This window comes from Callionymus lyra, chromosome 18 (assembly GCF_982586985.1).
Source record: "Callionymus lyra chromosome 18, fCalLyr1.hap1.1, whole genome shotgun sequence".
In the NCBI taxonomy this organism is placed as follows: Eukaryota; Metazoa; Chordata; class Actinopteri; order Syngnathiformes; family Callionymidae; genus Callionymus; species Callionymus lyra.
The window spans coordinates 17,461,692-17,487,504 of NC_141835.1; the positions used below are offsets into that span (position 1 = coordinate 17,461,692).

Below are 25,813 nucleotides of genomic sequence, written 5' to 3' on the forward strand. Positions count from 1 at the left end.
TCTGCTATGATATTAATGCTAAATTTACTGCTATAACTATGACCGCTACCACTGACAAATCTACCTTCTCTACTATTTCTACTACTAAACCTTTTCTACCACTGCTACAACCAATGATAATTCTGCTACATTTACTACTGATATTACTTTTATTACTCTTCTACTGCTCCTAATGATAATTGTATGCTACTACTACCTCTAGTACATTTACTACTAGTACTAAGATTTATACTTATTTTTGTATTACTACAACTGCTAATCTATTACTAATACTGTTATTATTACACTTCCTCTACTACTAATGCGACATTTATTACTGACACCACCACACATTGTACTTTCTCTACAAGGGCCTCTAATATGACCACTATCACTGCTTCTAATACTATTAATACTACTCCTTCTATAACTACGACTAAATACTGCTTCCACTTTAAGAACTAGTACTACAACTGCTACATCATATACTGCAACTACAACTAATCACTATCTCCATTACTGCCAATACTGTTAATGGTGTAAATACTACTATAGCTCTGCCTTCTTCTTTGTATTGTATTGTATTGTAGTGTGACTTTAGTCAGTACTATAACTCCAACCATTTCTACTACAGGACTACTTTTTGTTAATATGTGACAGTAGAAGTATTCTGTTCTGCTTTCACTATGACTGTGTTTGCAACTACTTCTAATACTAGTTACGTCACTAGTCCTGGCACTGTGCTGGTACTACGGTGTCTTCAGAAAACTTCTGGGACTTTATTTCTACATCTACCACTACTGACTCATCGTGTACTGATGCCAATTCTATCTCTGGCAGTTTAAGTACTACGACTGTTACCACCGCTACTACTTTTTAATATAATACTACTTTTCTTTTGAGTAAAACTTCTCTCTTATTTTACTGTCATGGCTACATGGTCGACTACTCAATGCACTACATTACCTTTAGTTTCTGCTAACTAGTACTGCCACAGTTACCACTTCAATTTTTAACGATTTTTCTACAACTTTCACTATCATCTTCAGGAACTTTGAAGGTGTGACGTCGTCCTCCGGCACTTCCTGTCTTCCCTCAGAGGGCCGTTTAGTCGACTTAGAGCAGCGATTGAAAAGGACTTACCTTGTTATGGAAAGTTTAATGTGCGCTGCGATTGTTTGACCCTCATGAATATTAACCGCCTCTGTCTCGGCGCCATTAAAAATGCATGCGGCGCCGCGGTTGTTGATCACGTTTAGGACGGCGATGCAAATTGGACTGTCGGCGCTGTCAAGGCCTCAGATGAATAATGTAGGTGTGTTGTATATTCAGGGACGCGCCATTGACAGTCAATTAACAAGTTTGATTGGTGCGTGTGAACTCCGTCTTTTGAACTGTTAATTTTATGTAAATAGTATTCGCCCAAGTCTGCAGCCCACCCTCTCCCCAGAAATCCACCTCCCACCTCGAGTACCCGGAGCAGCATCCTTAATAATTGATCATCACACACCTGCTCGCCGGCAGCGCTGGGAGTCCGCCGGTAACGGTTTGGCCCCTTTTGATATTTAAATCCACAAACTCTCTGGATCCGCAGCCGCCGCCCACCCCGACACGCCGGGTGGGTGTGAGTCGCCGTGCGATGGCATGCGCTGCCAATGACAATTTGTCGTGGAGGCGTCAGAGTTTGGGCTTTCATGTTCGTCGGGACCCTCCGGCAGCTTCCGCTCACAGGTAGACCAACAGCGATTGATCCAGAGCTGACGGCGGCGGAGGCTTCATCCTGGTGTCTGTGTTCTTTAATTTGGAGCAGAAAATGTGCTGGATCAGAACCATGGAGGGAAGGATTTGTGTTCCTAGATACCAGGATATAGTAAAATGCAAACAAGACAAGCTGCTGCTTCAAGATGGCAAGTCAGTGTAGAGGTTTAAGTACAAACTGTTGCACTGCAATATGGGAGTTTTCGTCGCAATCAAAACTTTACTCCATGACAATTTGGGAAATTCTGACTTTGTCATTTCATTATAACGTTCATCAATCATTGATACTTCATTTTGACTTTTTCGAGTTTTCACTCTTCCAGTAAATGTTCTAGCTGCACATGTTGAGAGAGTCGTAAAATAATCAGGAAACAAAATGTCATTATGCTTTTTTCTGCATAAAATGACATGTTAATTTATATTAGATTTTTTTAAAACAACTGTTTAAACACAATTTTCCAATACCTCTAACACATTCTAAAACTTTTCTGTTGCCTAAACCATTGACTCATTCATTTTTTTAGTTGACATAAACAGCGGATACTTTTTATATTTCATCTTCTTTTACTAACAATGTTTACCAAAGCCAAAACAATTGACTTTAACTCACAAATCAACAAAAGTTTCACATAATATAACAGAACATATAACATCATCTTCTTAATTTAACCAACAGACTATAGTTGAAGTGAGCAACAGTTCACTTTATAGTTTTAAAAAAAAAAGTTCTTACTGTCATTAAAAGCAACTTATTGAAGTTGCGTAATTAGATCAAAAAGCAGTTTTGACTGCAAATGAACATTTGCTATAAATTAAAAGTATGCATCTAGACGTATTAACTGCAAAAAAAAACCTATAAAAGGTTCAAAATGAACGGCAGTGAATGAACAAAAGAGTATATACCGAAACATAATGCAGTTTCTGTAAATCCACCTGGTGTTGTTTTTTATTTGACTCATCGGAGGTTGATGTTTGGTCGATCTGGTGTTTTTGTATTATTGCATTTTGAAAACTAGGACAGGTGTTTGATTTAAAATGTCAAAGTGAAGTTATCTGGTTTGTCGTTTGTGTGTTGTCGGTGCATTAGTAGTTTTGGAAATGTGTAAGAAGTACCAGTCATTGTTTTAAGAAGACTGTTTAAAACTGTAAAACAACATTGAAAAATTGAAAAGTTATTATTTATAATGTATAATGTCTCTGGTTAAGAAGGATATAAATCAAAACGATCTCAAAACCACTTATTATTTAGTAAAGAAGAATAAAAAAGACAAAAAAATATTCTTATAGTTTTTACCAGAATATTTAGAATTAATTTCAATAATTATGAGGAACACGATTTAATAAAGAAAAAGTTCATAAAAATAAATATATAAAACGACTTTGATGATTAATACTGAAACTAAAACCATAATAAATGAAAATTATTTTTTTTTAAATGGAATCAGAAACTTTTGTTGCCAGTGTTGTGAACCCAAAAGGAATTTGTTGTGGTGTCCGTTTAGAATAAAATAATGAAATAAGATATAACAGAAAATAATAAAACATAATTCAGTACAGTGCCTGATGCTGTCTCCCAGGGCCAGGTCGATGGCTTATGTGGCCCCTGGACAGTACATTGCCAAAGTCTGTTGCTCTTGTATAAAAAACACCATGTTGTGTCACGATGAAAAGAAAAATCAAGTGACAGTAGAAACATACACACTAAACAAGGCTGTCTCTCTCAAGCCAGCCGTGCACCATGTCTTCTTCCTCCTCTCTGGAGGATTCTTGTGAAATGAAGGACTTAAGGTGTCTCCTCGGCTCCTCTCCTCTGGAACGTGATCCGGCCACTTGTGTCGCGGCTAATTAGCTAAAGACCTGGTGTGTCCATTGATCACGGCGTCCCTGATCCCCCCCAGAGACCCTCCCCCGGGTTAGAGATTAGCAACATGTCAGCGTAGCGTATTGGCATCGACCAGGGGCCTTACCGGCGTCGGCCTGACCCCTCCGGCCCTGGCTCTCTGGGACATCTCTGTGCATTAAACACCCAGATGTGCTAACGCAGGTCCTTAAATCCTTAGCATGCTTTGTTTGTCAAGCTGTTGACGAGCAGAACGCTAACGTATGCAGCGTAAGCTAAACATACCTCCTCGGATTAATGTGAGTTTGATTATCGCACCTCAGCGACAGACTCGCGTGTTTGTTCAATTATCGTCCTGCGCCTCATCTTCAAACTAAGAGTCATTTTCTCTGGGGGTTTGCGAGTTTTGATGAGTGCAAGACTCTTGGCTAACACATGGTTAGCACTTCTTCAGTACTGCCTAAACAAACGGTTACACAGATAGCAAATCATAACTCGGATAGGCACCTCTGTTGTCAATAATGTTTAAAAATAACGATGACTCACAAGCTTTTATGAACGATTGTTGAGAGAATTTACTTCATACAGTATATAAGTGTTTACTGTACTTGTATAGGGTTTGAAATGTTCGTAAATTACAAAATAAATGTACTGTAAATCAACATTGCAGTATAACTCTAGGCGTGTTTCTATAAAGCCTTGAGGCCTTCGCGGTTTACAAAAGTTTTTTAACAGATTTAATATATAAGGCTTATAAGGCGAACTGTTTATTTTTTAAGGAATTTATGGGAACCTTCTAGTACGAAAAATACAGTAAATTAAGTTCTGTGATTTATTTGTTATGTAGAGTAGAATTAAGAACCTATTTGAAGTGGCTCTACAAGAATACATAATTTGTGTCTGATGACTACTAGAAGGGCCTTGCTATAATGGGATTAGGTGTTTGAATGGAGATTGAACCCTCTAGTCGTTAGAATGAGCAACTAAATGTAACCGGTTACACAACTGTTGCTAACCTCGACTACACAAGTAGAAAAAAATTTGAATCGTTGACACCCCGACTAAACACAGAGCAGATTCATCTGCACATGAGTCAAGAGTTACGCAGACTTCTTATTGAAAAAACTCCTGAACCGTCAGAATGACTAAAAACAATGAAATGGTTACTGATGGAAGAAAACAGATTTATCTGACGATGCTAAAATACTCCAAACTGTCCTCTTGTGACCTGATTTTTCTGTCTCTGTCAAGGTGGACGACCTGGTCTTCTGTGCCGGTCAGATCGCCCTGGTTCCGTGCTCCATGCAGATGGTGAAGGCCGGGACCAGGACTCAGGCTGGACTGTGCTTCGGTTATGTCAGGAAGGTTCTGCAGGCGGTGATGGGTCAGCTGACGCTGGCACACGTGGTCCAGGCCCACTGCTACGCCACCAGGGGGCAGGACGTCCCAGTGATCCGAGCCGTGTGGGCGAGCATGATGAAGAGCACGGAGGACGAAGAGGTGAGCGAGCGGCTTCTGACCACCAAACACTTTAAAAGAGTCCAAAATAAACAGTATCTATTGTGAGGTGCTTTCAAGCCAAAAGTGAGAATAGATTAAACATTATTTACAATAAAAAGAAAATGACGTAATAGAGAATTGTTGCAGTAAATATGTATTTTACACACATAAGATAGAAACGTAGATAAGATACGAGCACATTATATTAAGACAAACCGTACACATATTAAATATAATAACAAAAACATTAATTAAAAAACAAAAGAAGAGTTAATTTAAATATAATTAACAATAATAATAATGTAAAATAAACAACAATAAATGTTAGTAGACGTACACAAGTACAGAAGTGGGGGAGGGAGTTACAACAATAATTAAAAGCATTATAATTTAATTAAAAAGATAGATAGAACTGTGTTCATACCTTAGAGGAAGAAAAAAAGAAGTAGAAAGTGCACACAGATCAGTATGATTATAAACAAGAAATTAAAATAATAATTAGTATTAATAATAAACGTTGTATTGTTTATTATACCGTTTTTTACATAGTATTTATAATGTTATAAATAACAATTTACTTTTTAAATTTGAATTTTCTAAAGTTGCTAAACAAGAAATTCTGCAAAAAAATGAATTAAAGACTGAAAAAAGAAAAATTCATTTCCATTACAGAATTCTATTAAAGTTGAGCTAGTCTTGAAAAAGAACAATACGAAACATGTTTTTAGTTACTAAACCAGTAATAAACATTTCTACATGATCGGTGTTGTCACTTGAAGGTCAAAGGGCCCCATCTTCATGAGGTCCAGACCTGTTCCTGAAGGTTTCATGTCGTTAAACGGAAGGTGAATTATAAGACTTTGCTGATGTCGGCAAACTTTCTTTAGGCCGCCGAACTTCTTCTGTGGCTCTCTGAAGGATGAACACATGAAGTGTCGTCGACTGAAGAAAGTTCTGCGGTCGACCGTCTGAGGCGTCTTTCATATCTGTGAAAGGGAAAGTTCTTGCCCCCCTCGCCCCCCTGAGACCGGAGCAGCAGCGACTGATATTTACCAGCGAGCTCGCTCATGAAATCTTGATGATGTGGGAACCGCTGGCGTCTTTGATAGCGGGCGGCGCGGCGCAGAGGCAGATGTCTTCCTCAGAGCCCCCTAATCCTTTGCCCCCCGCACACCGTTTTAGAGAACTCTCAGAGCAGCTTACCCCCCCTCCCTCGCCGACCCTGCGTCCCTGATCACCACCCTCCATTCTGGCAGCTAATAGCGGCTCCCCCGCCGGTCCTTCTCCTCCCTCTATAATCTGTCCCGTTGGGGGAGTTGACTTCGGGAGGCTGAGGAAGAGCCCATCTCAAACTTGTGGCAGTCAAGTGTGTGTCCCCCCCCAAAATTCTTATTCCAACAAGACCTTTGTAGATCGTTCCTATTAACATGATTTGTAACTTGACGACCTTTACTTAACTGACCTAGCTTTTCTTGTTCTTCCTTATAAAATCTTAGCAAAGTTAATTGTTACTGGGATTATAAGTACAACAAAATAATTTGGTAAATTTGTGTTGCCAGTTATTAGCTAGCCCTGTTAGCTGCTAGCTTGTCTGAGGCCTTAAACTGACTTTACCAGCTCATTATTATCTAAACAAATCTGACATCACTTCCTGTTCCGAAGTAAGAGTATTTATGAGACTTTTATTGTGGGGTGCCGCTGCACATGTGGTGGAAGGTAAACCTGGTCAATGGCTTGAGAGACTCACATCCGGATGATTCACTCTGGACTGAGTTTTTTTAGTATTTGTGTTGGCAATTGATCTGCGCCCTCTATTGGACACCAACATCGTTGCAGCCCTCAGAGTTAATAACAACAAGCTAGTGACCCAGTGAGACAAATGACTTGTCCTTGTCTTTATAAACTTTTGATAAAAAGTCTGATTCCCTCAGTTTCACCTTAAGAAGTCAAATAAATTGAAGCGGGACAAGAGCAGATCCCTGTGGAACACCACTCCATGACAACGGTGAGTTTCAGCTTCAGCAGGGCTGCGTTAGCGACAAGCTAATTAAGAACTCTGTGTTGATTTGTTCATTTATTTATGACTCCCAAAGCAACAGATTAATGACGACCTGCTCTTAATTAAGAATGATGATGAGCCTAATGAGGTTGACGAGGGAGCGGCGGGTCGGGGTCAGAGGTCAGCGGGGGTTAAACAACAACTCCATCTGCCGTTGCCTCAGAGAGAGTGAAAAAGATCAGTCGGATCACGATTCGTCCCGGGCTCGTCAATTAGCGTTAATTGGCAAGACTTGGAGCAGGAACTGAGGGATGTCACTTTTACAGTCGTGACCACAACATTATGACCACTTCTTTTGCAGACTAGTTCCCCATGAGTCAATGATCATCAGCGGTCGAAAGAGTTAAAAGTCAGAACCACAGAGATGTCACACTGACTTTATTGGACTTGACTGATTATTTAATCTACTTTTAAACATGGGTGTTATGTCACATCCCGGTTCAGTGTTTCCTTTCCTCACTCTGGAGCTTCAGTCAGGAGTCGAGCGGCCGCTAAGTGATATTATATCGCACACAGTCCGGCGACCCGCTGAGCAGGAAATGTAGAGGAAGTGCCCGAGCAGCTCCGGCCCATCAACCCCCTGCTGCTCTCTGCGTTACACCGCTGCCATATTACCCTGTTTACTGTTCCACTTTCACACCTCTCACCCGCTCACACGCTTCAGAACACACACACACATAAACAGACACCGATTTTGGACACGCGCTTCAGAGGACACACACACACACACACACCATTAGACCAATACACACACAGACGGGTTCAGAGAAGAGACAAACACACACACATGCAGACACAAACTTACACACATGCTTCAGAGAACACACACACATACATAGGGCAGTCACACACACAAGCACAAGTAGAAACACACACGTGCTTCAGATTACACACACATACACGCACACACTCACACATATACTTCAGATAACTCTCACAAATGCATAGGCAGACACAAACAAATGCAGACACACAATAACACACATGCTACAGAGAACACACACACATATAGGCAAACACACACAGGCACAAGTAGAAACACACAGGTGCTTCAGATTACACACAAATACACGCACACACTCACACATATACTTCAGATAACTCTCGCAAACAAATAGGCAGACACAAACAAATGCAGACACACACTAACACACATGCTACAGAGAACACACACACATATAGGCGAACACACACAGGCACTCACTTACACACATGCTGTGGACAACATGCAGAGACACACACATACACAAGTGCTTCATAGAATACACACACATGGCAGAAGACACTTACATACTTAAAAGAAAGAACGCATACACAGACTCACACTAACACACACAGACTCGCACACTAACACACTAACACGCACACACACACACACACACTAACACACACACCCCCACACACACTATCTTACAGGTGGACCATCATCCCATCATCATCAGGTTTTATTGATAAGATTACTTGGCTTGCTGCAGACCCTCAAGTCTGAGACCATGATTCTCAGTCTTCAGGTCATGAAGAGACCTGAGTCCAGTCGGAGACAATAGAAGGTGGACGAGGATCTGCCGGCGAGACCAGCGCGGTGACAGCCCACATATGTACCACAGCTTTGATAAATGTTAGATTAGCACTTCTGGCAGGTCTCCCTCCTGCGGGGGGTCGAGTCCCGCCCGTGTCAGTGCTGGTTGAGCGGGACCGGGGGTCTCCTGCTCAGCCAGGCTTAAAGGCCACCCTGCAGGACTCCACCAGGAGAGATCGGGGGACTCGGGGCTCCAGGCGGGACTTTGTCAGGACCTGACACTTGCTGACTTTTTCAGAGCTGTCGTACGACGTCACGTCAGCGAGTCAGAGCAGTCACACAAGATGATGCACACAATGTTGTGTTTCTACAGTCACGTGTTGCTGACCATTGCACTGACTCCAAATCCTCAATGTAAACTCTGTTTATAGTATTCCCTGATAACTACTTCTGAGTCCATTAGGTCGTCTCTTCAGGTACAGTAGGTCTCTTGTTGTCTAACAGCACCTTCAGATCCCTTCAGTCTCTGGTCCTAAAGTGGTCTGTGGTCCTCCTAAAAGACCTTCAAGGCCACCCTCTCTGGTCATTTATCTGGGTCTTTTAGGAAGTACCTAAAATATTTAAAGTCAAAAGTCCTGCGTGGGTCTTTTTTTAAAGGTCCATGCCAGACTTTGAATGCATCCCAGGGGCCACACATGGCCCTATGACTCCCATTTATGTGGCCCACATGAGGTCAAACTATATTATAAGACTGACCATTGGGATACGTTTTCCAATAGGGGTGACCAATATCAATACGCCGATATATCGCAATTTAAAATCACATTGTATTTTTTAACATTGTTATTGTTTGGTTAACAGTTCAATGTGTGTAGGGTTTTTACTCAATTAAACTTACGGACGCTATATGGCAGCAGTCATTATGTCCTCTGAAGCGAAATAATAATTGAACTCCCACGATGACTGAGGACAAGAGGATACAGTCGACTCTAGCAGCTTTTAAAACTGATTTTTGGACATATTTTGAAAGCAAATAAAAGAAGTAACGACTTCGTCAAGAGTCATGTGGTCTGTAAATTATGTAACACCAGAGGAAAGTACTTGAAAAATACTACAAATACATCCTTGTTCCTATAGTATCGCAATATATCGTAAACGTTTAAATCCACATAACTTGTTGAAGAACTTTTTATAAAGACCTTTTTTCCTCTTCTATTTGTCCTTTCATTAAATTTGGTTTTGCAGTTTTCCTTTTACATCCATTTTTTATTTAATCTATATAAAATTTATTTTTTACAAAATAATGTTTTTTGCAATTGATGTATTTTTTTTGTTTTTATTGTAAAACATATAATTTTAAATAAAATATATTTGTTTCTATTAATTTAATAAAATAATAAAAATTAAAAAATATATTCAATAAAATTAGGAATAAAGCTATATTTAGCATGTCCTTTTATTTTATTTTTTGTTTCCCCGTCAAATTATTCTATTGGGTGATGCACATCTTGAAATGTCTTGCTCTCTGGTCTCTCAGGGTCTCCACAAAGGTCCCCTCAGTCTCTTGGTTCCCCTTGATTTCCAAGGTCCTGCAGGTCTCAGAGTTTTCTCTGGTCTCCAGCTGGTCTAGTAGTTCTCAGGTCCTCTTTAGAGCGACCCCAGCAGGAGGGGGAGCGATGTTAAGAGGTCTCATGTATTCTCATAGAACCTCTTAAGTGTGGTCTGTAAACAGACTGACGACCTGTGACGGGTCACGGCGTCTGCGGAGGGACAAAGTGTCCGCCGCCCTCCCTTCGTCTGCACATGTTTGAGTGTCTGAGATGTAAGTAAGCTGTTATTATTCTGCACTTACACTGGATTGATCCTCAAATTGAGGAGCAGGTTAAGTGTTGGCGGCCTATCGACTGCGGCGAGCCGTGTTTCTATAAAACACTCATTTCGGTCCCATTAGCAGATGAAGGCCCGCCAGTGTCATCAGACGAGCAGCGCCGCGGCTGATGACACTCGCCGGCCGGCAGAACACAAAGATTCGGAGTCTCGGCGGATGAAAGGGAGGCGGCGACGCGTCGCGAGCGATCCCTCTGGATAGGTCACACTAAATAAGACCTGTCATCTGGTGAGCGTCCCTCACAAACATTATAGATCCTTCTGGTTGTTAGCGAGGTCAGAGAATTGATGCTGTCACGCCGAGAGTGCTCCGAGATTTTCATGAAGTGCGTTTGACCGTCATCATCTCTGAAGCCGCACAGAACCCATTTATCATTCACACAATTTAATCTACGATTGCACACAAGGAGGAAGGTCAGGAGTTTTGTTGAGTGAAAACATTTATTGACGTAAACAAATGTTCAAAGATCTTGTGATAATAGCGAGCTGAGCCAAAGGACAACGCTCTCTGTCCATCTATGTTTCTACTCTCATCTATGGTTCCCAACTTTGTGACCTTAAGAACAAGATGTGGTCTAAATGACTTGGACCTGGACTCTCCCTAAGAGATAGAATGAGGACTGAATCTTTCAGGAAAGACTCAGAGTAGAACCTCTGCTCCTCCACATGGAGAGAAGCTGGTTGAGGTTTTCATTTGTAGGATGTCTGGGGATATCTAACTTGGAGGAGATCATGGGGCAGACCACGCTATGGCTCTTGCTTAGTCTTGGAACACCTCAGTGTTCTCTAAAAAAGCGCTCTGAGAGAGACACTTGAATAATAAAAAAGGATGAAAAAGAAATTAAATTCACATTCAAAGATATATTTTTTTTACTCGATTGAGGTCCTTGAGCTAAGATAAATGTTGCAATTCTGCTTAACACGCCTATTAAGTCTCTTAATTGTATATAAAAAATATAATGTTCAGGTTTATTTTAATTTCAGTTATCCATACATATTAATTTTACCGTCAATCGTTGCTGGTTTAATGTCTAATATAACTTTTAACAGAAATATGGAATATTAAAATACAGAAGATTACTATCATTACCAAGTCAAATTACTCTTAACACAAATTGTTGACTTTACTTGAAAATCATGATGAAACCTGTGGCCTTAAACCAGATGAAACAGGTTTGGTTGTGTTTATGTAGAACATTCAAAGTGAAATCAAAACATAAAAAATGATTAGTTGTAAAAAGTTTTTACATTACAACAAGATACCAAAGGTACATTTCAATGTTCCAACCATTTGTTTGCACTTCTACTGTATCTTCACACTAACATGTAAATAAAAAATCTTTCAGCACACTTGACTCCGCACTCCATGATGCTTATATTTCAATAAAGCTGAAGGAAAATGTCTCCCTTTACATTTTTTGTATAGTGATAACTATTTTTATAAAAAATGAAGGAATAGTTCATGATTAATAAAGAATGTTTTCACAAATAATATCTGGGTTCAGAGTCCAGAATTACAAAGAAATTAAATAAATATTATCATTATTTAAAAGTGTTTTAGCTCCATCTTGTTTAAAACACATTAAAAATGTATTTTTCTGATGCATTATCATTATTTTGCTAAAAAGTATATTAATGTGAAACTGAGACTTGTCATCTCTCCGTCTCCCTTGCAGGACCTGGTTTCAGCGTCAGACGCACGAGTGCGCCCCCTTCTGGTGGTGCTAGTTCCTGCTCTACCCAGAGCGGCGGTTGTCGAACTCCACGTGACAGCGATCCGGGACGAACCAGCCAATCGCACTTCCTGTCACATGATCTCCAAGTTGAAGTGCGGCCACGTGGAGCTGGACTGCGTGACTTCGGCCGACTCCAGCTGCGCAACAATGAACGTCTTCCTGGTGGCGCCACCCAGTGGCCGGGATGATGCGGATGCGGAGGAAGCGACGGAAGCGATCGCCAGCACTTTTAAAGACGCCCGAGACAAGATGGCGGCGCAGCTGACGCCGCTGTGTGCAAGAGTGTTCTACAAGTGCAACGACTCCCTCGCTCATCACATCGTACATGGTAAGTGACTCAAATACGACGACAACCCCTCCAAGTACACCAGACTACACTAAGGTTAAGAAAAATAAAAAATGTTATCTTGATTAATCACACGATTTCCCAGATTAATCCCGATTAATCGCATTTTATATACACATTCTTTGAAAAAGAAAAAAAGAAGCTTATTGCTCTTTGCCAGGGTATTAATGTTGGAGAAACACTTCTAGCAGCACGGCTGTTAAAAACAGAGTTTGGCAGGAAACGAGTTATAAAAGTACAGTTTATATACATAGTTTGATTTTCAAAATAAAACACTATCGGCAGACGTCTAATTACACTTGATACAGTGGTTGTGTCAAAAAGAACTGGACGAGAACATTTGAATTTTGTGATTATAATTAAGTCCAGCTTCTAATAAACCGTAAAATTCTACAAAAATAAATATCTAGTAAAAAAGTACTTAATGGAAGACGTATAAGATGCGTCTATCGAGGCTCGACTCCTGATTCCTCTCTGCTATGGAGATTCACTTCCAGCAGCACCCCTGTTAACGAAATCGTTCGGCAGGAAATTAGTTATAAAAGTAAAGTATATTCACTTATTTCGGGGGAAAGAAAAGCAGAATATATCCCTGTTTAATTTCCAAAATAAAACACTACCGGCAGCATTACACTTCAAAGATTTAAGTAAGTAAGTAAGTAATTTTTATTTATATAGCGCTTTTCCAGACCAGGGTCACAAAGCGCTTAAACAAACAAATCAATATTCAATAAAGTATATACTTTAAAGATCAAGATAAAACTGATAACACAACAGGAGTTCCAGAAAATCAAGGAAAAGCCTGAACAAATAAAAACGTCTTAAGATGTTTCTTAAAGGAGTCAGTAGATCCATCAAGCGCAAAGAGAGAGGAAGATTGTTCCAAAGCTTAGGAGCAACATCCTGAAAAGATTTCTCTCCTCTGGTCCTAAACCGTGTTCAGGAACCATCAGTAGATTCTGATCCACAGACCTCAGAGCCCGAGCTGGGGTGTAAGGCTGGATCAGATCAGTGATGTAAGGAGGAGCCTGACCATGAATAGCTCTGAAAGTTAGAACCAGAATTTTAAAGTAGAAACATTACGACAGACCAGGTGCACCAAACCTGTAGAAGACACTCGTCACAAACCTCATTCATGCTCCGAGTGTAGAAACACGTCTTCAAGTGGGCGGAGCTCCGGTGAAGTCCGGCCGACACAAAATAAACAGAAAGTTTTGCTGAGACACAAGACACATTTGCAGATAAAAATGCTCTTCAAAGTAACTTTAATGTAAATAACTGTAAGCTCTGCAACGGTACAAATTGTTATTAACACCCAAAATGAACACAGCGTTAAACTTTAAATAAAAAAGTCGTTTTTTTGTGTCCGAAAGAAAATCATGATCATAATAAAAATAGGAGCAAAAAGATCTTCAAAAAGCCAATTTTGGCGCCCGTGTGAGACGCGGTGTGTAGCAACGGACCAGGACATTAAAGGACTCGCCACCGCTTCAACCGTGGCGTCCCAGATCCGCGGCCCTCGACTGTCCTGACTCAACATAAAGCGTCGAGCTGGGTCTGCACGCACCAGCCTCGCCCCCCCGGGCTCACCCCGCCGGCTCCCTTCATAGGTCACGGCTCATCGGGTGGTGAACCCAAAAAGTCAAAGTAGGAAAAGTAACACCTCTGGCGTTCCCCCCTCACACGGCGTGACACACAACAGTTATGGCTGACTGTGACCCCCCCCCCACCCCCCTTTCACTCTCTTGAGATTGGCAGCTGACGGACTTGACATATGCTGCGGATGAAACCTTTAAACATCTTGTCGCACCTCGTTACTTCCGATCGAAGGCCTCCCTGGAGAAGACGCGAGCTGACAAACGTCCCTCAAACAAGGTCATGTGACACGTTAGTTTTGCGAAGCAGTCGACAGATCCTTCGTCAAATCAAAACATTTTTACAGGTTTCGCGAAGATGGGAAGTCCCGGTTGTCATGGGGAGTAAGTCGGGATTCAAGGCTCAATCAATGGTTGAAGTTGAGCTGAGCCAGAGCCTTGATGTTGCAGATTTGTAACGGACCCCCAAAAATGTATTTAGTGATTCAGATGAAACTCTAACAGACATTTTACTACTTTTGTTGGGCATGTATTTCAGAATAAAAGCATCTCTAAGTGATCTAGTTTTCAGTCACTTCACATTTACAGCTCGTCTTGGCCACATACAATGGAGAACCTGATTTGGTCCTGGAGTTGGACAATATCTCTGATGCTTCTTCTCTCTCTGCAGCTCTGACGCGACACCTCGGAGACTCCGGTCCGTCTGTCGCACTAATTCCAGTCCTGGACTTGCCCGACTCCCAGACTCTTCACCTGAGCTGCTGGTTCAGCTCATAGGTCCTGCTGGACTTTCATGAGGGACTCGGATCTGAACATCACTGAAGGAGTCTCACCTGAAATGAGATGACGGTGGACTGTGAGAAGGATACGAGGAAATCAAACATTCATGGACTTTGTTTTTAGTTACAGAAATATGTGTGGGGGAAATAAAAAATGTTTTATGATATAAATGTATCGTTTTTACATTTATTTAATTAATTTAATACTTTAAAATAATGTTGATATAAATGAACTCTGGTATAGAAAGAATAAATTCACTGTATATATTCATTTGTATTTCTATTTACTTTTTTTTTTACAGTCAAGAACAGACATTTGAATTAATTATTGAATTAACTCTAAATATAACTTTTTTATTCTTTGTTAAGGTTTTTTTTTCGTCCTTTTGTTGAATATATTTTGACCTTTTTTTGTATGACATGTTTATAAATACAGATATATTATTAGCATAGTTGGGTTTATTTCAGGTTTTTCATGTTTAAGTGTGTTAATGCTTTTCCAGCATTGCTCATGGTACTTGTGTATTTTTGTTTTGAGTTTTATATCATTTGCTCTTCTCTTTTGGCTGTAAGGCCCCTCACATCATTCAAAGTATATAACGTGGCCCCTGAGAAAATGTAATCATCCTCCCCTACTTGAGAACTTTCATTAGTTTATTAATTTTATATTAATTCAACAAAATGTGTTGAAATCCTAACTTGAAAACTGAGTTTACTTTGTGGCTGTTGTTGAGTCTGACTTGCTCAACGAAATCTTCCTCCAGCAGACGAATCTTCAGGAACGTCAGAATTCCTGGATTCCTCAACGGTCTGCTCCTGGACCTGTGTGTTTGTGTGAGCAACACACACACACACACTTTAGCTAAGAGTGTGTTATTGTTCTGTAATAGGCAATCAGCAGCAGCACCTGAAAAGATTAAACCTCTTTATGTTTTCTATTGATTCTAAGTCGACTGGTTAATAGGAGGGAGTTCTGCTGCAGGCGACGTGTGAGCCTGTGAAGGGAAAACAAGCCCATTACACGTCGCTCCTGGATCTGTTCCTCCCTCAAAGATCATGAGCGGTGGATGAGTGCGTCAGGCGGCTCTGCTGCTGAAGTGTGCTATTGATCTGCTGTTGTTTGTGATTGCTGTTATCAAAAATTGAACGATGGCGGCGAGCCCACGGAGCCCGAAGACTTTGTTGTGTTGTTGGAAGAATAACAAACAAGCAATTATTTATGACGCCCAAAAGTGTTTGTTTGTGAAGTTTCGGTCCGACAGGAACTTTTATCAAAACATTCTGAAGACTCACGTAGTTCTTGGTGTGAGGCACTGACCACTGCAGACTATAAGACCCCACAGATAGACTACTAAAGGATCATACATGAGATCTTAGTCACTACATCTCACTGTCTTCTTCCACACTCACCTGAGACCATCCTCAGCATCACCGTCATCTGCTGACGCAGACACATCACTCTACTGGGTTCACTCTCAAAAACCAACAACAACAACAGTCTGACATTTACTCTGCACTTTCCTCAGTCAGGCTCTTGCTCCTCCTTTGTGCTGCGAACCCGCAGGCCTCGTCACTGTGAACTATTGGAGGTTTTGGTTGCTATATGGCGTGGACGCAGTTCTGATTCAGCGGACTTTGTCTCTATCTAGTGGTCACTAGGAGAACTGCAGCTAGTTCATAATTATTGATTGATGCACTGTATTCTTCTCTAATTGGTGAAATTAGAATTTTCCCAGCAAGAAAGTTCACAAAACGATTAAACATACAGTACACATATTAAAAAATAACAACAGAAATAAAAAAAGATAATTAAAAAACAGATAAACAGAATCATACAAGGGCAGTTTTATCTTGACCATTAAAGTATACACATTGTTGTGACCCTGGTCTGGAAAAGCGCTATATAAATAAAAATAACTTACTTACTTACTTACTTACTTACAACTCGGTACAGAACTTGAAGAATGGTAGTTAAAGCACTTATTAAATGTTATATGTTTTTGCTTTATATCCTCACAACAGTGGCCAGGAAGGAGCGAAAGAATCTCATAATTCTGAAATATTCAGATTTCCAAAATGAGTAAGGAATAAAGGATTGTAAATCACTACCCTGCACGTGGTTGTACTGGATCTTATCACAAGTCTTGCACTGGAGCTGGAAGTCTTGGAGGATCAAATACATTTTCCAAGGGAACGTCTACCCATGTAAAAGAATAGAAAAGGAAAGAAACATTATTATTATGATGATAAAACTGAACAATTTAAAACTAGAAGAGTTATATTAAACTAAGTGTCGTTCAATTGTGTTTTATTTTCCATTCCAATCAATTGCATTTAAATAGTCCACATTTAAATCATTAGAGTGAAAATTGGACCAAAAACTATATTTTATAATATATGTATTTTAAGGTAGAAATACCGAAATTTAAAAATAAGAGGGATCTTAATACAAAGAACATCAACACGTTTATTCAGAGTTTTGCTACTAATGAAGAATACAAACCTAAAAATAAAGATATAGTTTGATAGATGTCAAAAAATGTTTAGTGTAATTTCACTCTGAATTAATGAGGGCACATAACGCATAATTTTGATCATTTCAAGATGAATATTATTATGATGCTCTGAATACTAAACTATAGATTTAAAAAAAAAAGAAAGGTTCTTTTCACAATTTTTTCAGTCAAGCTCTTTCAGTGACTTCACAGATGGCATCCCTTAAACCCTTGCAGGAGCCAAGGTCCTGAGTTCCCACAACGTTTGATCGAATTGCATTTCTTTGTAGCTAGACTGTGGTTTAGCTCACATAACAGATTATAATTAGATTTTTTTTTTAATTAAATCGATTTTTACGAGTTCATATGTTGACATAAAGTTAACATGAGGGTGAAAAGTCAGTAATTTGTAAAGACCATAATGAAATTATTGTCCTACCTGTTTTTTATTATTATTGTTTTTATTGTTATTATTATTATTGTTATTATTATTATCAAACTTTTTAAAATATATATTTAAACATACTTTATTTGGGTAGGAACTGTTTCTTTTGGCGGACAGGATTACTAGCGGACCTATACAGGAAGCAGATCATGTTTGTAGCGTAACACACTCCGGAAGTAGATCGAGTGCGGCGCGTTTTGTTTTGTGCGTGTGGATTTAACCAGTGAAACTTTCATGCTTAAATTTTTAAGATAGAAGGTCTGTGTTTTTCTTTTTTATCCTACTGTTTTGTTGCTTTAGACTTTAAATAAGATATTTATTCTCAAATTGTATCTCACGCTTTCGTTTTAAACGTGTAAATATGTGGAAGTGCTCACGTAGTTTCAAATGTTCATTCTTTCAATCCTTCTGTTTCCGTGCTCCCGCTTCTATCTTAAATTGTATAGTTATGTCTGACATCGTTGCTATTTTGATGTGTTTCTTTTTGTATATTAAATGCTGGTTTTGTTTCGCATCAGTGGTCTTCAGAGCGTAAAGATGATCACTGTGGAGAAAGACACCAGTGCGAAGAAAGCTGCCGCTCCTTCGGTGTCGCAGATCAACGCTGAATATGTCACACAGGTAAATATCTAATATATTGTTTGTGTATTAATCCATATACTTCGCCCGTTTCGATTTTTTTTAGAGATGCGCATTGAATATATCGACAGTACAAGCGTATGTATAAAAGCTGTGATATGCGATGAGATAAATATATTGAGTCTTATTATTATTATTATTATGTTTATGAAGTGGAAGAATATGTTTCTTTTTTATGGTTGCTGTTTATAAATTGTAGTAACAAGTTATTAGTTAATTGTCATTGTTTATGTCATCTTCATTTACATTTTATTTAAAGTGTCATATCATAAGGAAGTTACCTCAAGACAATTTACAGTTTCAATCATACTAAACTCGAGAAAAGAAAATCCTATCCCAGCGAATCAACTGTGAGTGAATCTCAATGAGTGTGACAATGGCGGGGAAAAACTTTTAAAAGACAGAAACCTTGAGCATAACCAGACTCGGTGGTTACGACCTCCTGCTATGATCGTCCCAGATGGTGGATGGGGGGTCGGACGGATGGATGCAGAAAAGAGTGAGGGAGGATACAGTGAGAGAAATATAAATGTATAAATATACATTTTATCTGAAACATATTTGAGATGAATCAAGAGAAGACTAATGTGCCAACAGAATGTTGTATTTATTTCAAACTGGTGATAAGAACAATCTGCTCATCTTTAGACTCGTCATTTATGTCTTTGAGCGTAAAAAAAAGTTGTCCGACTTACTGAGATTTGCTAATACATGACTCTGTCTTTCAGCTGTCCAATAAATACTGGGCTCCTCATGTTAAGGACAAGTTGCCCTTTGACCCCAAGGTGAGTTTGTTTTTTTTAAAGGTGGATTACAAACTTTGCAGCCAAAAAGTGGAATAAACTCCTATCACATACTTGAAGCTCACATGTTTCTCTGTCGTCAAGGTGATGGAGGAAGTCTACGACCAAGAGATACTTCAGGCCAAGTGAGTATATCCTCGACAATTACGGTTTATCTCGTGATCCTCAACCTGTCGTCTGTAGATTTGCCATCCGGAAGATCATGCTGCTGGAGTTTAGTCAGTACCTGGAGAACTACCTGTGGCCTAACTACACACCAAAAGCCTCCAGCAAAGCCTTCATCATGTCCATTTGCTGCATCGTCAACGAGAAGTTTCGGGAGAATGTACCGGCATGGGAGGTCCGTGGAGCTTTTTGTTGAGTCAGCAATCATTCATCTAAAACACTGTCATCTGATCACGACAGGTTTTCAAGAAGGAGCCGACACACTTCCCCTTCTTCTTCAAGTGTGTCATGGAAGCTCTGCTGGATGGAGAAAAGAAGGGACTTGCGCTAAAAGAGCAGACCATCCTACTTGTCTTTCTGGACCACTGCTTTAACAGTCTGGTACGTCAAAAACCTATGACCAAGAGTCCAACTTCCCTTTTCCTTGTCCATCACACAAAAAGTGCACATTCCTCATTCTTTTCCTCTAAGCCTACTTTTTTCTATATGATAATGGAAAATCATGTTATTGTGATAATTTCCTCAACATTTAATTAGCAAATATTTGTTTCAATGTCCTTTTTGCATTTGTTTATCCTCTAATAAAATAAATAAACAAAAATAACAATGAAATGATTCATTTCAATATTTGTATTCATCAGTCAGTAATAAATCACACAAACTTAATTGCAGAGTAAACAATAGAGCAAAATTTACTTCATAGCAGTTTTTCTCTTCCGACTTCCTAATTTTTGCACAATTGCTCTTGTCACTGTCATCTTTAAGTGCATCTCCTGTAATACAAAAAGAATAGTGTAATTTATACAATTGTGTGACTGTACAAGGTAGCAACAGACGTCAGTCATACATAGGGGTGTAAGAAAATATCGATATAACGATACAATGGATATTCTTATTCCTGACACTACCGATATTCAACAGCACCCATCAATTATTGTTATTATTTTTTTTAGCTATATTTGCGCTGACGTCATGCGCCGACATCTGTAAAGCAGCGACTCTGGTGCAGTGAAGAGCGGATGTTTGAAATCACGCTACAAGATTAAACAACTCTAACTTTATTAAGCAACTAAAGTAGCATCACAATCAAGAATATGAGCAGATCTAAGGAGTAAACTTTGCTGTTCTGTAGAGACGAGATAAACTTTCAGTCGATGCAAAGTCAACAAAAACAAACTTTCTTGTTAGTGTTAATGTCGACTTTATTTATTGTGTGAGGCAAATTCCAATGATGGAGAGTTTGTGTTTAATACTGGTTGATAAAGACTGACAGCGCAGAGTTCAGTGTGGGTGATGTCAGTGGACGCATGTTTACAAGTTTTCATGTTTATGTAATTTACTTCCACCTCGTCAAGGATTTGATACGTGTTGAAACTATTACTTGATTGTTTTTTTATTGACATTTTTTTAATTTTTTTATTAGATTATCTTCTGCTTTACATACAAGTTGGATTATGTTAAGTGTGATAGATATGTTCAATAAATAGTTTAAGTGTACAAAATAATCCCAATTTCTTGTTATTTACGCAAAATAACGGAAATGATTATGTTTCAAATGAAGTTCTATGATATTTCCCTAGTCCTACTTTGTCAATGAAACAATTATATATTGAAATCAAGCTATTATCCCTTTGAAACGGACATTCGGGGCATTGAAACCCGAAAGCCTGAACAAACACGCTTGATCTCAGGAAAATGTCATTTACAGAGGAAGTTCCAACAACCGCTCACTTTATTTGTTCTTTTTATACATTTTTCATCTGTCGATTTCTGAATATTTATACTTTTTGCTCTTATATATTTATTTATATAAATATATTATTTATATATCTAATATATTATCATTTTGAATTGTTTCGTTTGTTCGTTTTGGAAGATAAATCATTTTAAATAAGGCTTAGTTATTGTTTAATTTTAGAAAATATGACATATAAAAAGCATTCTCTATAACTTCCACTGGGTGGCAGCAGAGGCTCGCTGATTCACCTGAAGCTTAAAGAAGACTCAATTTGAGTAGAAAATGAAAGTCTCTGTTGTCTGTGCAGGAGGTGGATCTGATCCGAGAGCAGGTCCAGCAGTTGATTTCTCTGCCCATGTGGATGTGTCTCCTGCCGGTAAGACCTTAACTCCTTATCAAGTTTCCTCACGCCTGCTCACCCTCTCTCCCTCCCTCCTCCAGTCCCGACTCAATCAAGAGCTGAAGAAAGTCCCCAAGCTGCAGAAGTTCTGGAATCTAATCAAGAAGAAGTTTGATAAGATGGATGCAGCAGCCATACAGCAGTAATGAAAAATTGTTTCTGGTGTTTTGGGTCGATACAAATTGGGTGGACGATGTCTTTATTGCTGCAAGCTCTCTGACGCTCTGTGTTTGTGTTCCGGCGACTCCTGCAGGGCCAACAAGGAGCGCAACTTCCTCTCTGCTCTCATTAAGAAGTTTCACATCATCCTCAACTCCATTCCAACAACAGGTAGGGATATAAGAATACATGTATTTAAATACTATACATGAGTGGATGAATGTCTTAATACATCGATCAGTATGTTGAGTTTGTCTGAGTGAATGATGGTGTTATGAACAACCTGTTAGTTATGGATGGAGAGCCAAAAATAGAACCAGATCTTCTCTTGTCATTGCGAGTGTCCGCCCTGTGGTTCTACTCTGTATAATCTGGACTGACTTGGCGACCCCCACCTGAGCTCTAAAAACAGACCTTCTGTCTTTATGTGGTGCTCTGTGAGGACAGGGAATTTCAATCTGCAGCCCAGCAGGAGGCGCACTACTACCAGGCTGATGCTCTAGCTACACACACACAAGCACACGCCACTATCCCTGCAGGGTCTCACAGGAAGTCCTCATCAGCCAGACGTCATGCGTTTGCCATTGTCATCCCCTGCATGTGTCCTCAGATGTTCCTGTGAATACGTCTCAAACTTCCCTCCTCTCCTCCACAGGGCCCGTCATCATGGAGCAGGTCCACTATTGTGAGAGATTCATCGAGCTCATGATCGACCTGGAGGTGAGTCTCACAGTCTCAATGGACACAAACTAGTGTCTTCTCTCTCTCTAGAGCAGGGGTCTCCAAACCGGTCCTCAAATGGCCAGGGTGGTGCAGGTTTTTGTTTCAACCGATCAAGGATGTACAGTTTAACCAATGAGGTTTCAGCTTCAACAAGCAACACCAGATTGACAATCAACTGATTACACTCTGAAGACGCCTGATTGGGTTAAAGGGGGTGCTCTTGATTGGTTGGAACCAAAACCTGCACCACCACGGCCCTTTGAGGACCGGTTTGGAGACCCCTGCTCTAGAGGTTCTTTAAATGTGTTTCCTGCCCCTGAAGAACACATTCACACACAACACTGTGACTCCAATGAAGTGGTCATTACACAGTTTACAGTTCAACCTGTGATATAGTCAAATGGTTATGTAATGAGAAGACTACAATAGGTACAACAAATGTGTGACTTTATTGGTTTTTATTTACAATTTAAATTATATATAGGGTTTGCCCAAAATTCAAACTCACTCATTTTCTACTCACCCTCATGGTTGGGATTATTTTCAGAGTAATCTGTCTACTGTGTGCACCGGAAGCGCTCGCAATATTTACCTGGAGTACTTCCAATTTATATGGTTTGTTATGATTTAAACGTCTGCCACAAACAAGCTTAAAATATAGACTTGTTGAATTTTTTTCCCGGAACAATTCTTGTTGAGGCTTCAATACAAGATGGACGTTACAGACGAGCTGTATGGAGATATTTGGATGTTTATTAGTGTCATTTTGGATGAAGTTCGTCAACTAAGCATCAATCGCTTCATTAAAATGAATTGACATTTTGTCTATAATTTAAAAAACGTAACGGATTACTAAAATAATCCCAACCTTTTGTTTTATTAAAAACTAAAGCTTTTTTTTAATTTATTTTAAAATTCCTTTTTGGTTTAGTTATCACTGTAACTAAAACCATTTTAGTCTCATACTGTCATACAAATCTAGCAGTTATTTCTGGGCTATTTATTTCTACTCATTGAAAATATATCTGTTTTAAGTGTTTGGTTTAGTTGATTTTATTCCACTTATTAATTTAAATTTTTACTGTAAACGGTCAGGGGAGACTGACACAAGAAGCTTTATTATTAGCATTAAAAACGGTGCAGGAGGAGCTTTTTCTTTAGTATATAAAGGAATGAGTTCAGTGTCCAAGGTCTCTATTAAAATCCAATTTCAGCACCTCTACAGCTCAATGACGAGTCGCCCACAAAAGAAATCTGCTTGCTTGTGTCGTTGCTGATATTTGAATTCAGAATAAATGCAATGGTTCTTTGTTGGTGTTTTGGTAACTTTGCGGATTGCTGAGTCTGTTGTAGTATTAACCACCTTGCTTTCTTTTTTCCTCGTTCCAATTGTCGGGCCGTTACATTTTCAGTCCTCTCCTCCCATATTTGCTGCATGACGATATAAAACAGGGAATTCTCCATATTGTCAGTCCCTTACTTGAAAAGGTCATAAAGTAAATTGTATTTAATTTCATATTTTTGCTGAGGACCACCTTAAAATGATCTGGTAAGACAGATTTTGGTCTCTAGGCCTGATTTTTGACACCTGTGAGTGAGACGAACATTGAACCATCTAAGCTTCAGTTGGTCGCACACACATGTTACCATTTCGGAAGCACAGTCGGTGGTTGACGAGGCAGTTGTTGACCGCTGCATCGGAGCAGCAGCACGTGAGGCCGCTCGTCTTGATTACACAGCGACAGCTGGATGAATTTCATCTGCTGACAGGTCACTGCTCTTTGTGTTCCTGGCAGCCGTCAGTGGTCAGAACGCCCCCGGAGACCTCCTCCGTCCTTCAGGGCGATTCTCTTACCTTCCCCCGCTTCCTGAAATCCACACTTCCTCTCTGCGACCGGCCAAATGAATTCAGGGGGAAATTAGAAGCCGTTTGACTCGGAGCTGGTGATGAGTCATGGAGCCTGAGAATCAGATGCTGCTCGATGAGATTTCTATGCTGATGTCGAGGGAACGTTGTCTCGAATCGTCTCTGCAGGTTTTCTGAGGAAAATGTTCAACCTGAAGTTTGCTGCTCAATAACGAACATTTTTTTTTACTTTTACAATATTAAATATATAGACTATTCTGAGCAGAGTCATAAACATCAAGAACCTGATTTTTTTTTTATTTATTATTATTTATTTTATTTATGAATTAATATCATCTTAATTCTTTATTTAATTAGTTTTTATTTTTAATGTACAGTAAACTTTCTTATACCTCTTTCTTTGAGGCCTTTTTTAACAGATATTTATTGTCTGAATTTTACAGTTTATAAGAAGCTTTAAATTGTTTTATTCCAAAATTTTAATGTTCCCATCAATTTATATATTGATAAGGGCTCAGCAAGTGATTTTTTTAATGTTCGTCCGTGTCAAGCGTATTTCAACATTTGCCAATAGTGTATTCTGGAAATCAAATTTTCTTTTATACCTCATTTCCAGCCGGGTTATCCTGTCAACATCAGTGCTGCTAGAAGTGTATCTCTAAGGCAGAGAGGACTGAGGTGTGGGCCTCTGTCACCAGGTTGATAAAGGAGTAGTCCAATGTAAATGACATTTCAATTGTTTTTCTGTGCTTCACACTTTCTAAAAAAGACATTTGGTACTGGACATATAATGTTGATCCCAGTTGTACATTTCTGCTGTTATTTGCCTGTTTTAATATTTAGGATTTAGTTTTATAAAGAACAAAATAACTAATGCTTTGGTAGTGGCTATAGGCTTTAATTTATTATTTTGTTTTACATTTTATTAAGACAAGTTAAGATTAAATATCTTGCTAAGATGTGCTGATGTTAAAAATGGTTGGCACTTGAGTTCTTATGGCAGACGAACATTGGAATAAAAATGTATTTTGCACCACCTTTTAATTGATTAGATTGTGGAATGTAATTAATCGGGGAGAACATGTTAATATTAATCACAATTAAAAATGTAATCATTGCCCAGCCCTGAGTTTTGTCAATCAATTTATCTATCTATTATCTATATATTATTTTTTTTTTTCTTTTTTGTGATACATATTGTGATTTTTCACCTTTTTTTTGACTTGACTAAGAAAACGGCTTAGGGTGGAAATATAACATAATAAGCCAAAATTGTAACTCAAGATTTAATGTGTAATGTTATTTTCTTTGTTCTGAAAAAAAGTATTGTTCAGGAACCGACATCGAAGTAAAGGTATCTGTAACATTAGTGGCATTGAAC

The 25,813-nt window shown here is 39.2% G+C and overlaps 2 protein-coding genes across 2 annotated transcripts in view; both read left to right on the forward strand.

Annotated features, from left to right (window-relative positions):
• dph6 (diphthamine biosynthesis 6) overlaps positions 1–15,697 on the forward strand; it is a 56,086-nt gene extending 40,389 nt beyond the window's left edge. Inside the window, exons 13-15 of the mRNA XM_087780333.1 lie at positions 4,829–5,077; positions 12,219–12,606; positions 14,890–15,697. Coding sequence (XP_087636459.1) covers positions 4,829–5,077; positions 12,219–12,606; positions 14,890–14,996 — 744 coding nt within the window. The 3' untranslated portion in view covers positions 14,997–15,697. The remainder of the gene's footprint in view (positions 1–4,828; positions 5,078–12,218; positions 12,607–14,889) is intronic.
• Positions 15,698–18,107: 2,410 nt separating this feature from the next.
• The window catches only part of aqr (aquarius intron-binding spliceosomal factor), a 47,399-nt gene continuing 39,693 nt past the window's right edge, over positions 18,108–25,813 (forward strand). The window contains exons 1-10 of the mRNA XM_087779262.1: positions 18,108–18,196; positions 18,457–18,559; positions 19,306–19,362; positions 19,465–19,505; positions 19,564–19,720; positions 19,786–19,926; positions 21,591–21,659; positions 21,725–21,825; positions 21,937–22,013; positions 22,498–22,562. Of these exons, the coding sequence (XP_087635388.1) occupies positions 18,476–18,559; positions 19,306–19,362; positions 19,465–19,505; positions 19,564–19,720; positions 19,786–19,926; positions 21,591–21,659; positions 21,725–21,825; positions 21,937–22,013; positions 22,498–22,562 (792 nt within the window). The 5' untranslated portion in view covers positions 18,108–18,196; positions 18,457–18,475. The remainder of the gene's footprint in view (positions 18,197–18,456; positions 18,560–19,305; positions 19,363–19,464; positions 19,506–19,563; positions 19,721–19,785; positions 19,927–21,590; positions 21,660–21,724; positions 21,826–21,936; positions 22,014–22,497; positions 22,563–25,813) is intronic.